Here is a 15719-nt window from a genome sequence, read left to right on the forward strand (position 1 = left end):
CCGCTGGGCAGCCTGAGGTCCCACTCTGCTTCCTCCCTGAGCCCTCCTCACTTCGGGTGGTCGGCTCCTGCCTGGGCCAGGATAACAGCAGCTGGGTGGTCACTGCATGCCAGTGGCTTTTCTGAGGGCTCGACCTTAGAAATATCATCTGTGTATTCGTGTTTGTTAATGGGACCCTAATGTGTACCTAAGCACAGGCTTAGCGTCTGAATTAGAGCATGACTCCCAGGTGGGTTTCCACATCCTTGTTTTGACATCTTTTTTTCTGCTTTCTGTCCACCTTCCCTCTCCATCACGTCTTCCATCTGGGCCCAGCCCTCTGTGCGCCCTCCCTAGCTCTTCACAGTGTCCTGTCCCCAGTACTTGTCTTTGCTGTGCTTGTCAGTGTGTCTGGTGTAGAGAAGGCAGAGTTTATGTCTCAGGTCACGTCCAGGCTGATGGCATCAGGGATCCAGGCCCCCAGCTTGTTGCTGCTCCTCTGTCCTTACCAGGCAGCTCCCACCAGGAATCGAGACGTCTCCAGCAGTCACATTGCATTTCAGCCAATAGGAAGGAGAAGGACTAGTCACCTGGTTGGAGGAAGGCGGAGAAATGTGGACTTTATACCGATGTCCACATGCCCGCCGTGACTGGGGACGAAGGGAGGACGCTGGGTCCAGGAGCAGTCTCTGCCATGGGGACGGTCTGGCCACTCCTGGGGTGCACACAGCTTGCCCGAAAGCCCCTCTCTGTGAGGCCCTGTGCCCCTGAGGTGGAAGGTGCTCTCTGAGGTCCCCTGAACCTTTGATGTGGGGACTGCCAGACCTGACTAGCAGCCATCCCCGGGCCAGGCTTCTGTGGGAGCTGCCCCAGCTGCAGAACACAGGGGGCCCACCAGCCGGGGGTGCAGCCAGCAGACTTCTCCTCCCTTTAGCCAGAGGCTTCCCATGTCGGTGCCCAGGTGCTGGAGGCTTTCTGAGTGAGGATCGGGAATGAGCAGTGACCGGCCCTTTGTTTTCAGGAGGATATTGCAAAGCTGTTGCGGTATGAGTCCTCGGCACTGCCCGCTGGGCAGCTGACCAGCCTCGCGGACTACGCCAGCCGCATGCAGGCCGGCACCCGCAACATCTACTACCTGTGCACCCCCAACCGGCACCTGGCTGAGCACTCACCCTACTATGAGGCCATGAAGCAGAAAAACATGGAGGTGGGTGAGCAACAGGGCAGGCTGCATCCCTACAGGCTGCTGGGCCAGATCAGGGGACAGGGTGGAGTCTGAGCACCCAAGGCAGCGGGGTGGGGGGTGTCTCTGCTTAGTGGAAAATGGCTGAATGTGCCCATGACCCGGGAAAGCCACACGTCCGGGGGCACAGAGGCCCAGGCTGAAGTCTGCCATCTAGTTTGTGTGTCCCTGTAGGAGGTGACACGGGGATTTCTCTGTAAGCAGAATCACTGTTTCTACTACTAAGACATAGCCTCCCTTGCCACCCTCTGGCAATCCGCCTCATCTGCAAAGGCCCAGGACGCCCCAGCAGCATCCCATGTGGCTGTTCCAGGACTGGGGGCCCAGCCCTTACTCCCATGGCCCTCTCTGTCGTGGGCGGAGTCCTCGCCAAGCCTGATGGAGATGTTCTTGGGCCCTCACAGGTTCTCTTCTGCTATGAGCAGTTTGATGAGCTGACCTTGCTTCACCTTCGTGAATTTGACAAGAAGAAGCTGATCTCCGTGGAAACGGACATCGTTGTTGATCACTACAAGGAGGAGAAGTTTGAAGACAAATCTCCAGGTTGGTTCTACCTTTCTCTCTAGGCAGAGGTGGGTGGTGGCCTGGGGTGCAGGTGAGGCTGGGATGGCCCAGGGGCTGACACTCTGCTACAGAGCCTTCTGTCCTGCAATGTGAGTTTCTAGGGATTTTCTGTTCTCGTTTCTACCTGGGGTCATAAACCTGCACAGACAGCAGTTTTGGAACACCTCAATGATTACAGAAAATGTTCCCGTTTAGCTCCCAGTTCTCTCCAGGGCCCCTTCCAAGTTGACTTCCTAAGAGAATCCAAAAATATCTTCTTTAAGCTATAACGAAACCACATGGGCCTCAGGGCAACCAAAAATGTCCTTCTGAGGTTCCATTTTATCCGCTGGATTTTAGATGAAAGCATCTCTGGTGGCTTCTTTGTGCCGACGACCAGGGTGGGGTGGGGCAGTTGGACACCTGGCGCTGGAATGTCAACATTTCAGGCCCCCATGGGAATGAGATGGGAATTATGGAGAACGGCCTCTGAGCTCACTCACGTCTCTCCTCAAGCTGATGACCGCCTGTCAGAAAAGGAGATGGAGGACCTGATGGCCTGGATGAGAAATGCGCTGGGGTCGCGTGTCACCAACGTGAAGGTGAGGTCTTCTTGAGACAGCCACCACTCGGCTCCCATGGCTCCAGTGACCACACAGCTGGCAGCCTGCCAGCTCTGAGTGCTGGCCTGGTGGGAGTTCTCCCAATGGCGACTGGAGCTGTGATATGTGGGAGAGACCAAGCGTGTCACTGCCCTTCTGCGTTTGAGCTTACGTGTGTGCAGCCACGTGTGTCCAGGGGTGTTGCTGGGGCAGGACAGGCAAGCTCAGCTGACTTGTTTCCTCCACTTTATAGCACAGGTGGGAACTAGAAAGTAGAAAGGGAAAGGTGAACAGCCAATGGCCTGGTGGGCAAGTAGAAGCCGAGAAGAGGGGTTCCCAGCTGGCCACCCCAGAGCTAGCCTGGTCCAGGCCCCAAAGGAACTGTGGTAGCGTAGGACGCAAGGGGTTCCAGTCCAGCCCTTGGGGAGCTTACAGCCCAGCGGGGGTTCTCACTTCAGAGAGCCAGAACCAGGTCCAGCTCAGAGTTGCAAGAGAAAGCCAGCCACCAGAGAACAGGTATCCAGTGCAGGTCACTGGCTCAGGAATAGCCCAGGAGTCGCCCCAGGGGACAGGCGGTGTGCAGGTGGGGATGGCCAAGAGCAGAGGGTGGGCTCAGGTGGCTCTGGGAGGCAGCAGCAGGACTCTGCGGGGGAGGGATGGGCACAGATCGAAAGAGGAGGGGCTCTTGGTAGGGAGCACGAGAAGCAAGGCATGCAGCCCGGATTTCTCTGTGTCACACATTCACTGTGTCCACTCTTCACTATAGGGACTCATTTAAGCTCAGATAACTATGAGGCAGGTCGAATTACCCCCATCCTGTGAAGGGCAGGAGGCAAAGTACATCCCCAGGCCCTATAGCGAGGACGTCTTGGAGCTGGGTGCCGTGGGCCCAGCAGGCTTAGAGTCTCCGGTGTGAGTCAGGAGGCCAGAGGCCTGTGGGGTGGACGAAGGGGAAGGCCTGGTCAGGGAGAGGGGCTTGTGACCGCTTGTTGGGAAAAGATGTATTTGATAAAGTCAGGCCAGAGGGGGCCACAGAAAGGGTGTGGGTGGGAGTGAGGTCTGCAGGAAGGAGGCTCCAGCGTTCTGGAAGGACGGGATTGAGGGAAGGAACTGCAGACAGACTAGGGGAGAGGCTGGGCCTGGGGAAATGGAACAGCTGGGCGTAGGTGATCTTAGTTGCTATAGGACTTGGCAGTGGCCCTGTGGAGGGGAGAGGGGCAGAGGACACCAAGCGAGATGGCTGTTAGGCAGTAATTGACACATTAGATAACAACTTTGGGGGATAGAGGGAGCCCCCAAGTGGGATACTGTTAGGAACGTGGTACGCGGCTGCAGTTCAGGCTCCCTTCTCATTAGTGGATGGTTGGGAGGTCTGAGGGTTCATCCCTGGAGACCTATGTTCTGCCTGGTCACCTGGGGAAGCTTCACCCGTGGCCAAAACTGCCAGCCCAGGGTCCCCCTCACCCCTGGTCCCTGGCCTTGCTTACAGGTGACTCTTCGACTGGACACCCACCCTGCGATGATCACCGTGCTGGAGATGGGGGCCGCCCGGCACTTCCTGCGCATGCAGCAGCTGGCCAAGACCCAGGAGGAGCGCGCTCAGCTCTTGCAGCCCACCCTGGAGATCAACCCCAGGTAAGGCTGCCGGCTCCTTTGCCCTCGATGCCCAGGAACAGCAAGCTTGTATCTGACCTGCCAGCTACTCCTTTAAAATTGTTCTTATTCCTAACACATAGGAAAAATGCATAAAGCTTATAAATCCAGTACCTGTGTAATTAAACTATTCAATTTAACTTTAAACTGTACCCATGTAAAGTAAAAAAGCAACAACCTTGCTGGCCCTCGGATGCCGTTAGAAGTGTCCCTCTGAGGTAACCATAGTCCTGACTTTTGTGGTAATTGCTTTGCTTTATGGTCTCTCTGTGCATCCTTAACAGACTGTCTTGCCTGTGATGTGAAGTCTTACTTTCTTCACTCGGTGTGAGAGACCTCGGTCCCTGTGGAGGGAAGCTATGGTTTGTTTTCATAGCTGAGTAATGTTCATGGGCTGAGTCTGCCCCAGCACAATTATGTATTCTCTTTTGACCAACATTCGGGTAGTTTCTGTTTGGGGCTGTTGGGAACAGTTGCTCTGAACATTCTTGTCCCTGTCCGACACACGTGTGCATGCGTGAGTTTCTCCGAGTTGTGCACCCAGGTGTGAAACTGCCATATGCTTAGCTAGGCTGGGTGCCAGCTCCCCCCAGCAGAGCGTGAGAACCCACAGGTCTCTACTTTTACTTAAGGCCTTGGCCTTGGCTTTCTCATGACGTGAAAAAAAATAAGACTTTATTCATTAATAGGGTCCCTCGGCCTGGCCTGCGCCCTCTCGCAATCCGGGACTCCTTGGGGGATGTTGGAGGCCCCTTGCATGGAATCCGCCCGATCTCCGCAGGCCAGGCCGAGGGGACCCCACCCGTGCACAGCACCGGGCCTCTAGTATGTAAATAAGATCTTTGGGTAATCTCTCTCACCCTCTCCCCTTCCCCATCCCCCCTGAGATTCATCAGTCTGTTCCATGTTTCCATGCCTGTGCATTGAGCATCTGCCCCCTGGTGGTCAGTGTGTGTCATAGCTACAAGTCTGACGGTCACTTAGCATATTAGCCTTTTTTAATATATAGATCCTGTTGGGTTCTTTTTTAAAATTTGATTTGTAATTATATTACATACTTTATCAGTTGCAAATCTCTATTCCCACTCTATCTTTTCACCTGCATTAAGATGTCTTTTGATAAGTTCTTAATATAATCAAATTCATAAATTTTGGTTAGGTGCTTTTTTGGTTCTTAAGAAATCTATCACCAAAATCATGAACTTATTTTGTCCCCCACCCCAGCCATCCAAATTGCCTTCTGCATCATAGAGTATCAGGTGTCTGTACATGTGTCTGGTCTGTTGGTCTGTCTTTAGTGGCACTGCACTGTCTTAATTACTCAGCTTTTCCCCGAGCCTTTGCAGCCAGTGAGTGATTGCTTACTCCTTTATTTTCCTTCAAGGGTGCCTTGGCTACTCTAGGTCCTCCTGTGCACATACATCAGTTTCAAGAATTAATACCTTTATGGTCAATCCTTTCCGTCCATGTACACAATATATATTTACTAGGTCTTAATGTCTTTTGGTAACTTATGTTTTCTGTAGAGTTCCTACACATTTTTTGTAGTTATTCTTTGATGTGTCACATTTATTGGATATTTTGAAATTTCATTTTCTAACTGTTGAAAACAGGTGTTTTTTAATTGATTTTATATACAACAATAATCTTTCAATGAAATTACATAAATAGTTCACCAAAAATGTTAAATAAATTTAAACAAAATCCATAGTGAAATTTCCCTCCTACCTTTGCCCCCAATACAGCCACATTACATTTCGCATTTATCTTTTCAAAGATTCTGTGTGTGTGCAGATTCATCTGTGGCTTCCGCTGTTGTACAAGCAGTAACTTGCTATACAGGGGTCCCTACCTTGCCTTTTCTCCTTTTTAAAAAAAAATATGTTTTTATTGGTTTTAGAGAGAGAAACATCAATCGGTTGCCTCCTATATGCACCCTGACCCAGAACTGAACCTGGTACACGGGATGATGCTCAACCAACTGAGCCACTTGCTTTTTAAAAAGTGTTTCTGACCTGACTGGTTTGGCTCAGGGGATAGAGCAGCCGTGGGCAAACAACGGCCCGCGGGCCAGATCCGGCCAGTTTGAAATGAATAAAACTAAAAAAAAAAAAAGACCGTACCCTTTTATGTAATGATGTTTACTTTGAATTTATATTAGTTCACACAAACACTCCATCCATGCTTTTGTTCCGGCCCTCCGGTCCAGTTTAAGAACCCATTGTGGTCCTCGAGTCAAAGTTTGCCCACCCCTGAGATAGAGCAGCGTCGACCTGCAGACTGAAGGGTCCTGGGTTCGATTCTGGTCAAGGGCACATGCCCAGGTGGCAGGCTGGATCCCCAGTAGGGGGCATACAGAAGGCAGCTGATCAATGATTCTCTCTCATCACTGATGTTTCTCTCTCTCCCTCTCCCTTCCTGTCAATGTATAAAGAGTCACACACATGGGAATTTCATTTGTACCTGATTAAAGATAGTGTTTCACAAGAGGGGGAAAGACAGGGTAATGGGCCAGCCAACCAATTAAAAAATATATATTTTAACCCTTTGCACTCCGCTGTCCCCTCTCAGGGGACATCGGAATTCTAGCATATCACTCGGATGTCCCCTCTCAGGGGACATTGCAGTTTATTAGTGATTAAGGGGAATTGAGTTATTTCAACGCAACTTTTTGAGACATGCATGTTTCCCTGAAGTTTTATCTTGAAATGGCACAAGAAATTAAATCAAAATATCGTAAAATTACTAAGATATATACAAGAAATGTCAGCGGGTTTTGTGTCGGATTAAACAAACTACATATTCCCGATGTGGGACAAAGAAAACGGGACTGCATTGTGTGTTCTAACAGGAAAACACCTGGTGGCAGGCGTCAAACCACTTATTACTGTCAAACATGCACTAATCAGCCTGCAATGCATATTGGGGAGTGTTACAAAACTTATCATACTGTACAAAATTATAAACAATAAAATAGTTTTTTTTGCAAATATACATTCCTCGATGTCACCCAATTCATATAAGTCCAATATCATTATAATACGTTAATTGGTTCCAAAATTATACTAAATAATACGAGGGTCTGTAAATGCACGTTTCCGCCGCAAAGTAGCGTCGAGTAGCTGGTAGCCAATGTCCAGAATGGTTCGGAGTGCAAAGGGTTAAAAAGTGATTCTGATTTTAAATAGTACTGTGAGAAAAAAGAAGTGTTAAGTCTCAGAGCACCATCCATGTTTAATTTTTATAGACTCCAATTGTCCTCTATAGAAGTTAAGACAAATTTGTTTCTCCAATGCCTTCAGTTTTAGCAAACTTCTCAATTTTTACCATTCTCATAGTGAAAAATTATGATTTTAATATATGTTTCTTATGAGTAAGGTCAGACATTATATTTATGGTATTTTTTTCCTGTGCAGAAAAGAATTGCAGGTTTCTTTGTTTTTTAATATTTTGATTTCAGAGAGAAAGGGAGAGAGAGATAGAAACATCAATGATGAGAATCATTGATTGGCTGCCTCCTGCACACCCCCTACTGGGGATCGAGCCTGTAACCTGGTCATGTGCCCTTGACTGGAACTGAACCTGGGACCCTTCCGTCCACAGGCTGATGCTCTATCCACTGAGCCAAACCAGCTAGGGCAAGAATTGCAGTTTTTATATTGTCAGAGTTACATCATTATTTTATTTTTGACTTCTGGGTTTGTATTCTGCTTGGAAGGCTTTTCCTTCTGAGATTAGAAAACGTTTTTTCCGTTTTCTTCTAATATTTTACATTTAACATTTGATCCTCCTGGAATTTGGTCTAAAGAATCAGGTGGGAATCCAGCTTTATTGGTTGGCTGGCCCATTACCCTGTCTTTCCCCCTCTTGTGAAACACTATCTTTAATCAGGTACAAATGAAATTCCCATGTGTGTGACTCTTTATACATTATTGACATTTTTTGCATTTAGTTGTTGCCTTTTCGTTTTCCAGAATTAAACTATTTACTGGCATCTGGGACTTCCTCCTCCAGCTCTCCTGGCTCTTTTCTTCCATATTTACTTTTACTTATGAATTTTACATTAGATTGTTAAGGTATAAAACTCTTAGTATAAAACAATGTGTGTGTGTGTGTGTGTGTGTGTGTGTGTGTGTGTGTGTATTAATCTAGGAAAAATTTTCATCTTTAATTATGGTCTCCAAGCACTGATATATGTCTTTTTATATGTTAAATTCTTTCTTTCCCTTCCGTGTTTAAGTTTGTATTAGTTTTAGTACTTATTGCATTTTCTAATATCAAAACTCAAGTGTTAAAAACAAAACAACTCAAGTGTTTCTTTGGGTATAGAACCAATCTCATTATCTGTCAGTGATTATTTACATCTTCCTAAGTTTTTGTATGCCTTATTTTTTTTACACTGGACTGTCCTATTACACTTTTTTGAATGTTCTAGTAACTCCAACGTCTCAGAAGTTAGAGGCCCTTGTGCTGGGGGCACAGCCTGAGCTCACTTCTGGGGGTTTCTGTTGCAGGCACATACTGATCAAGAAGCTCAGCCAGCTGAGAGAGAGCGAGCCTGACCTGGCCCAGCTGCTTGTCGATCAGGTGAGTCTCCTGGAGACTGGCTGAGAGCATGAGAACAGAGGGCTGCACCTTCCTTTGAGGTTGGACAGCTGTTGCCTCTAACACGCTGTTTTAAGAAGGAACAGCTCTCTTCCTTCCTTCTCTCCACATTAAAATGTCCCTGAGTTGGAGCTAGGACAGGGCCCCCATCCCATTAACAAGGTCACCACCCTGCCTTTCAGATCTATGAGAACGCCATGATCGCAGCAGGGCTGGTCGATGACCCCCGACCCATGGTGGGCCGCTTGAACAACCTGCTCGTCAAGGCCCTGGAGCGACACTGACGTCTGGGCCCTGTTGGCCAGGGTGCAGCCCAGCAGCTGTGGGAGCCCCACATCTTCCCTGCACTGTCAGGGCTCCAGGGAAGGTGACAATGGACTGTGCGCCTCTGTCATGGGAGGAGGAGCCGGGAAGGAACGACTGGATGCCACCAATGAGAACACCCCCTTTTGAGCTTTATTTACTTAAATTAAAAGATATTTCTTCATCTAAATGCTGGACTCTGTGCATACTAACAGGGTAAGTTACTCTGGTGCCACAACCCCATGCTTAAGATGGATGCAGGTACAGTGAGAAAAAGCCTACTTTCCAGCCCCTTCCTCAAGCTGGGATAGTGGTCAGGGGGACGGTAGGGAGGGGAGAGAGGGGGCGCTGGCCCTGTGCTCAGGGAACTCGCACTCGTTTCCTAAACTCCATCCCCAGAACCTGAAGGTGACAACAGGATCAGCTGTCTTCTTCAGTTCTTTGTGCAGGTCCCCAGGAGCAGCCACAGGCAAGCTAGAGAAGCTAGAGGTGTCCAGCCGGGGCCCCGGGCCTGCTCTTGTCAGGCTCTCTTCAGCGTCACCTCCACCGGGTAGTGGTCACTGATGGCTTGGGCCTGTGGAGAAACATGCAGTGAGCAGGGGGGCCCGTGTGGCAGTCCTCGCTGAGGGCCAGGTGTGCACCCAGATACTGCACTGCCACATCGGCCCGGGAGGAGGCTCCCAGGCTGCGGACAAGTCAATGGAAAAAGCAGCGCCTGCTACAAGTCCCGTGGGTCTGGCTCTCACTCCGCCCCTGCGTCCTAGGCCCCCAGGAGAGCTACAGGCTGTAAAGAATGGTCACGTACAGTCTGGTTGCTCAGTCCATATGCAGCTTGGAAGTCAAAGGTGCCAGCTGAGTCGGGAACAATGGCATTTTGGAGCAGAGTTCCGGCGACCACGATCCTACAGTGCCAGACACAAAAAGTCCCCTTCAGCCCACTGTCCAGCTCTGTGCACTTAAACCTCAGATCCCAGCAGGAGCCAGCTCCCGTCTGGCCTCTCTGGCCCCTGGATGGCACTGCTCAGGGAAGGCAGGACCAGCCCAGACTCAGGTCTGGGTGTGCCCAACTGGCACCGCTGGCTGACCGGTCTACCTGAGACTGCCCAGAGGAGAAGACCGGCATCGTGTTACCCTACATGTGCTTTTCCTAAAGTGGAGGAATGCTGCTTTTTATTCCACTTCGTAAGTGGTCCAAAGCTCAGGAGGGTGAATGTCTCCTCAAAGGTCTTGGAAACCATTCCTGAAGCTGGGCTGAGATGGAAAGCGAGGCTGCTTGTGCGAGTGCCCCTTCCCTACCTGGGCCTGCAGAACCCACGGGGGCGCAGCTTCTGCTCACCTGTCGTAGGCGCAGTGCGTGGACGTAACCGTAGTGTCAGCGGTGTCAGGAATCAGCCACTGGAAGGTGGGGATTGTGCGCAGGCGGATGGATGACCAATGCGAAGGGGTCACGTAGCTGCAGCCAGCGTTGAAGTCACCCATCAACATAATGTCCTACCAGGAGACACCAGCTGATTGGCCCAGGGACAGAACCGGGCCCTTAAGAGCTCAATCCAATGTGGGGCCTCACCTCCATGTCCCACTTCTGCCGGACGTCCAGGTAGACTTCGTATAGAGAGTCGATTTCAGCCACTGCATCCAGTGGGGCCGCGTGCAGGGGGACGATGGCAAACTCCTTGACCTCTGTGGAGAAGATGGTCGTGCTACGCAAGGGGTGGGAGCGGAGTTGGGAGGCAGTCCTGGTCCGAGGGGGCATTGGCCTGGCTGTCATGTGTTTAGGGCTGGGATGGGGGACACATGAAACAGTCCTGGGAGAGAAGTAGTAAGGGGGGGGGGGGGAGGATGGACGTTTCCCTAAGTAACTTAAACATAAGACCAAGCACTAGGAATGAGGACAGCACCAAGCTCCCCAAAGAGGTGCATGGTGGGGGCATGATGTGCTGTGGCTCCTCAAGGTGCCTAGGAAGGGTCTGGCGGCAGCACTCACGGGTGAATGGGGAGGAGAACTTGACAACAGCTGGCTCTCGGCTGAAGGTATCATTTCCACAGGGCTCGCAGCCATCGTCATACAGGTAGCTGTCCAGCACCGACACCTGGTCCGGCCTGCGGAAGGCCAGGCCAGAGGGTGCTTAACCTGGGGCTGGGGCACAGCTTTGCCAAACCAACCTGTTGCTGTGGGCAGGGGCCTGGTCTAAGATGGGACATCACACAGATCCACCAGCCAGAGCTCCTTTTGCCCAGATGGTGAGGCCCAACTCGGTCCCTGCTCTGTGGCCTCCAGTTCTCGCCCCCACACCTGGAGGAGAGGCCCATGGGCTTTCTAGACACCCGCCACCCCCACTTCTGCCAGTGACCTTAGAGGAGGCGTCCTCATCTCTCGGCACCTGGGTTTTACCTGAACACAAAGAGGTAGCGCTCCTTATAGCTGCTGCGACCCAGTGGCTCGCTGACTATGTAGTGATAGGTGTTGGGGTCATCCCTAGATTGAGGAAACACATGTACCCGTCAGGGACATCCTGCCACCGACAGCAGGGCTCCGCCCACATCGGTGTCCCTGGGGCCGAAGTGGCATCATGCCCCGAAGGGACGATCACTGTCCCGTGTGCTTCCCAGTGCCCTGTCCCCTCACGCACTGATTGAGTCTGTCCACCAGCTTCCCCACGGCCGTCAGGTGGCTGTCTCTGACCTCCTGGACCACGGCAATGTCATAGCGACTCAGGATCTATGGACAGGGCCACAGTGGTGCTGAGTGGGGACAGGCTAGACGGAGACTGGGGTGTCTAGGCCCTGCCCACTCCAAGTCCCCGCAGGAGCCAAGCTGCTATTCCCAGGTTCTGTCACATCAGCTGGCCTGATGACGTCAGCCAGGGCAGTGATAAGGGCCCTATCCCCACAGCTGACTGGGCTGAGAGCAGAGGCCTAACAGTCTGATTGCCTTCAGGACTGACCGCTGGCCTGGACCTACCTGCACGATGTAGTTGGAGAGGGTGGCATTGGACATCTTGGTCTCCCCGAAAGTCTGGATGTTGAAAGCTGCTATTCTCAGGGGCAGGACCACATGCAGCACACCAGTCAGGGTGAGCAGCACCCCCATCAGCCTGGTACCCTTCATTCTGGAGGAGGAGGGACATTGGCATGTGGGTCTGGATTAGAGGAGACGGTGCCCCATCTTCCCTCCGTCCAGCCACGCGGAGCTGGTGGAGCCCACGGCTGAGTAACTGACTTCACGGGCAGTACCGAGCAGCCAGGTGCGCCTCAGCCCCCACCAGCATGCAGAGCCAGGCACCAGCGCCAAGGAGAGGACCTGGGTCTTCTCACCCCTCCACCCACCAGAAGACAAGCCCTGTAAGGGTCACCAGCCTGAGGACGCGCTCGGGCTACTGGTGGGACACTGGCTCACTGCCCTCCCTGCTCCAGGCACCGCCTGGCCAGGGTTCTTCCCAGCTTGGCCGGTCACGCAGAGGGACCCCACCAGGCCTCTGGGCTTAGTGCCTACCCGCCAACGGCCACAAGTCACACAGCTTTTGAGGCACTAGACACACTCACCCGAAATGCAACTTCTACCAAAGGTGGTGGGAATTCTGCCAAGAACCAGGAATGGATGTTCTTTGGTATCAATTTTCTCCTTTTGTTCCTTTAAGAAAATAAAAACAATTTACAAAGGGAAGTATATTAAGAAACACAGCTGAGAGGCCCATGCAGAGCTGCTACAGCTCTGAATCCCCACAGGGAATGCTCGTCGCGCCTGGGGTTTTAAAGGTTCAGGCGGCTGTGCCCTTTCCCGGGGCATCACCTGACTGCAGAACAGTGGCGCTGCCTGTGTGGCTTTCCCACGTAGGTGAGCGGTTGGCATGTGTTTATTTTAACAGGCACAGGTTCTTGGTGCTGTAAAAAGAGCACCTGATGGTATTTGTACTTAGTTTTAAAAAATCTAATACTTGGGCCAAAGGCTAGTGTGTCCTTCACACATGCTTCTCTCCCAGGGATGGGGAACAGGTGTGCTCTGGAGGGCGGGGTCCTGGCTGCACTCCAGTATGCAGATTTGAGATGACCTTGGAGCTAGTGGTCAAAGCCAGACATCCCACATTGCATGTTGCAAATAGAGCCCATGGAGCCATCTGGCCCTGGAGCACACTAGGTCTCTTACCAATCCCAGCCCCGCTTCATCCATTGGCAACTTGGCTAAAAGCTGGGGCTCTATGACAAGCATGTCAAACTCCTTCGGCGCATGTTTGACATGCTTGCTCTATGGGGTACATGTGTGATGCAGCCTTGGGAGCTTCAAGGCTTGGGTGCCAGGAAGGGGCGGGGACTGTGGGGCCCACCTCGGTTGCCAGCACGGCAGTAGAGCGCCTTCTTGAGGGAGGAAGAGAGCCCGTGTGTTCCAGGCGCAGGCGTCTCGAGTCACAAGGACACTGGTGGGCAGTATCTGAGGGTTCACCACAGGCCTTGGGTCCAGTCGTTTCTTTCTAGAATCTTTGACTTTCCCATTTGTATTCACAAACTTGGTGGCTTAAAAATAAACTTATTCTCTAACAGTTTTAGAGGGCAGAGTCCAAAATCCATCTCACTGAACTGAAATCCAGGTGTTGCAGGGCCGCACGCCAGAGGCTCTGTGAGAGGGTCCTTTCTGCCTCTTCAGCTTCTGGGACGCCTGGTGTCCTGGCGTGTGGCCACAGCGCTCCAACCTCTGCCTTCATCTTCACACTGCCCCCTCTCATAAAGATACGGTGACTGAATTTAAGGTCCTCCCAGATAATCCAGGGCCATCTCCCCATCTCAAGGTCCTTAATCACATCTGCAAAGTCCTGTTTTGCCATGTGAGCTTCAGCTTCCAGGTTTCAGGTTCACAGGTTCCAGGAATCGGGACATGGATACCTTTTGGGGTGCCATGTGGGGAGGGGAGGGTCCCTCCCTGGGATGGAAGGGTCTTGCTGCTCTGTTGCCATGGTGGGTGTAGGGCTGCACGGGGCTAGAGTTTGGGAGCAAGGGGGGCTTGAGAGCAGCAGTCGATAGGGACCAAGGCCTAAGTCACAAAAGTGCCACAGATCAGGCCGGCTGGTCATGAAGCAGGGGTCACAGCAGGGATTGAAAACAGTTCATTCGGTAAATCAACTTCACAAGCCAGACCCTCTGAAGTAATGAAAACATGCTGACGGACGGCGCTGGCTGTCAGCAGGAATGCCAGTCAGCTCATGTGTCCCTTGATAAGGTGCCTCTAGATGAAATCAGGTGGCCTGGTCCTCAAGCTTCCAGGAGCCCCACTGCAGTCTTTTGTGAAGGTTTGATTGCTGAGTCTCTCGTTCTCAATCCCTGAGGCTGGGATAGCTTTCTTTTTTCTCTTTTTTTAATCGTCACCCAAGGACATGCTTATTGACTTTAGAGAGAGGAGAAGGGAAAAACAGAGAGAGAAGCATCAATGTGAGAGAGAACCAATTGGTTGCCTTCCGCATGTGCCCTGACCAGGGATCAGACCCGCAACCTTTTGGTATATGGGACAACGCTCTAACCAACTGAGCCACACCTGTCAGGGCTGGGATAGCTTTAAGCATCTCAAAATCCAGACGTCAACCAAGCAAGACATCGGCCTACATCACTTTCTTCCATGAGTTTCCTGGACACACTTGCCAGACTCTTTGAAGGGAGCGTGTGAGCAAAACTAGATGGGGCCCTTGGTCCAGCATTTGGCCAGACACAGAACACACCACAGGTGGCACGGCTGTGGTTTGCACTACTGCCCCCTCCCCAACACACCAGAAGGCCCCACTGTACAAAGTGCCCAGTTCTGTTGCCATGTCGGCTGCCCTCCTAGAGTTGGGCCTGCCTGAGAGGCAGCACAGCCTGGGGAAGAGCCCGGCCCAGGGGAGTTGGGGATTTGGGGCCTGGAACAGGCTCATCCAATGCACCTTCAACTACTTTGAGCCTCAATAATCTTCATGTATAAAAAGGGATAAAACCATCACTGCTTTCCTCTTAGGATTATCTTAAGTATCAATGGCTATAACATTGCTCCACAGAAGAATCATTTCACATCTCCTTAAAAATCCACCCATCCCTAAGAACACACCCTCTCTGTCTTTCCATCACTTACCTTTCTCTCGTGGATCTCTCTTCTGTTTCTACCAGTTAGCTGTTGCTGTCTAACAAGCAACCCCAAAGTTCAATGTGTACAACAACATGCCATTCTTCCTCACTCCTAAGCCACAGATCAGCTGGGGGGGCTCTGGGCCACTTCTGGGGCAAGGCTAACGGGGCCGCAGCTACCCAGGGCGTGCTCACCTAACAGAAGATTCCCATAGGGGGAAAGAAACACACGATGCTTCAGCTTGGAATCTGCACGTTGTCATTTCTTCCCACATTTTCTTGGTCTTAACCAGCAACAGGGCCAAGCCCAACACCGATGGCAGGAGTCAGGGGTACACTCCACCTGAACCGGGCCCCACACTGGGAATGCAGAGGGGTGCCAGGGAAGGAAAGTCACATCAGCAGGGCAATGGGCACTGACAACAGAGCACTTTCTCTGACCAGGGTGAGCTGTTTTTACATTAGCCCTGAGAGTCTGCCACCCTTTTGGTTAAACAGGCTCCAGTACAGGTAGGGGAAACAGCACATCACAATGAGTTGGAGCCAGACTTGAGCTCTGATGTGGCTGAAATCAAAGGATAAAGAAAAACATCCTCTAAGCACTGAGGCTGGGAACAAATGGAAAGGAAACCCGACATGTGACCCATCCCTGAGAGCTGTGGGGTGACGAGCTGCACACCCATGTGTGGCGCAGGGGAGAGGACATCCAC

The 15719-nt window shown here is 51.6% G+C and overlaps 2 protein-coding genes across 5 annotated transcripts in view; one reads left to right on the forward strand and one right to left on the reverse strand.

Moving 5' to 3' along the window:
• The window catches only part of TRAP1 (TNF receptor associated protein 1), a 63333-nt gene extending 54215 nt beyond the window's left edge, over positions 1-9118 (forward strand). Inside the window, exons 13-18 of the mRNA XM_006090432.3 lie at positions 1001-1186; positions 1627-1765; positions 2282-2367; positions 3857-4002; positions 8535-8607; positions 8808-9118. Coding sequence (XP_006090494.2) covers positions 1001-1186; positions 1627-1765; positions 2282-2367; positions 3857-4002; positions 8535-8607; positions 8808-8909 — 732 coding nt within the window. The 3' untranslated portion in view covers positions 8910-9118. The remainder of the gene's footprint in view (positions 1-1000; positions 1187-1626; positions 1766-2281; positions 2368-3856; positions 4003-8534; positions 8608-8807) is intronic.
• DNASE1 (deoxyribonuclease 1) lies at positions 4022-13309 on the reverse strand. 4 transcript variants are annotated; one of them, XR_002829711.1, is made up of 11 exons: positions 12472-12554; positions 11891-12038; positions 11559-11647; positions 11321-11404; positions 10913-11028; positions 10496-10608; positions 10265-10419; positions 9734-9830; positions 9331-9502; positions 4199-4364; positions 4022-4092 (listed from the first exon to the last, which is right to left on the reverse strand). XR_002829711.1 is itself a non-coding variant. In XM_006090429.3 (10 exons), exons 3-10 carry the CDS (start codon positions 12035-12037, stop codon positions 9449-9451), a joined length of 855 nt encoding a protein of 284 aa, XP_006090491.1. In that variant the 5' UTR covers position 12038; positions 12472-12559; positions 13251-13309; the 3' UTR covers positions 9060-9448. The 4 variants fall into 4 exon arrangements, 2 of the variants coding, with proteins under 2 accessions (XP_006090491.1, XP_023611030.1); XR_002829710.1 differs by having other exon boundaries at positions 4022-4364; XM_006090429.3 differs by lacking the exons at positions 4022-4092; positions 4199-4364 and adding an exon at positions 13251-13309 and having other exon boundaries at positions 9060-9502; positions 12472-12559.
• Positions 13310-15719: the final 2410 nt, after the last annotated feature.

The sequence above is a fragment of the Myotis lucifugus genome, unplaced genomic scaffold (assembly GCF_000147115.1).
Source record: "Myotis lucifugus unplaced genomic scaffold, Myoluc2.0 scaffold_72, whole genome shotgun sequence".
NCBI lineage: Eukaryota > Metazoa > Chordata > Mammalia > Chiroptera > Vespertilionidae > Myotis > Myotis lucifugus.

Coding starts and splice junctions, on each gene's coding strand:
- DNASE1 (XM_006090429.3), bottom strand. CDS start 12,037: ATGAAGGGTACCAGGCTGATGGGGGTGCTGCTCACCCTGACTGGTGTG. Junction 11,029..11,320: donor CGCTACCTCTTTGTGTTCAG/GTAAAACCCAGG, acceptor GGCCTTCCGCAG/GCCGGACCAGGTGTCGGTGC. Junction 9,831..10,264: donor ACGCACTGCGCCTACGACAG/GTGAGCAGAAGC, acceptor CTGGCACTGTAG/GATCGTGGTCGCCGGAACTC.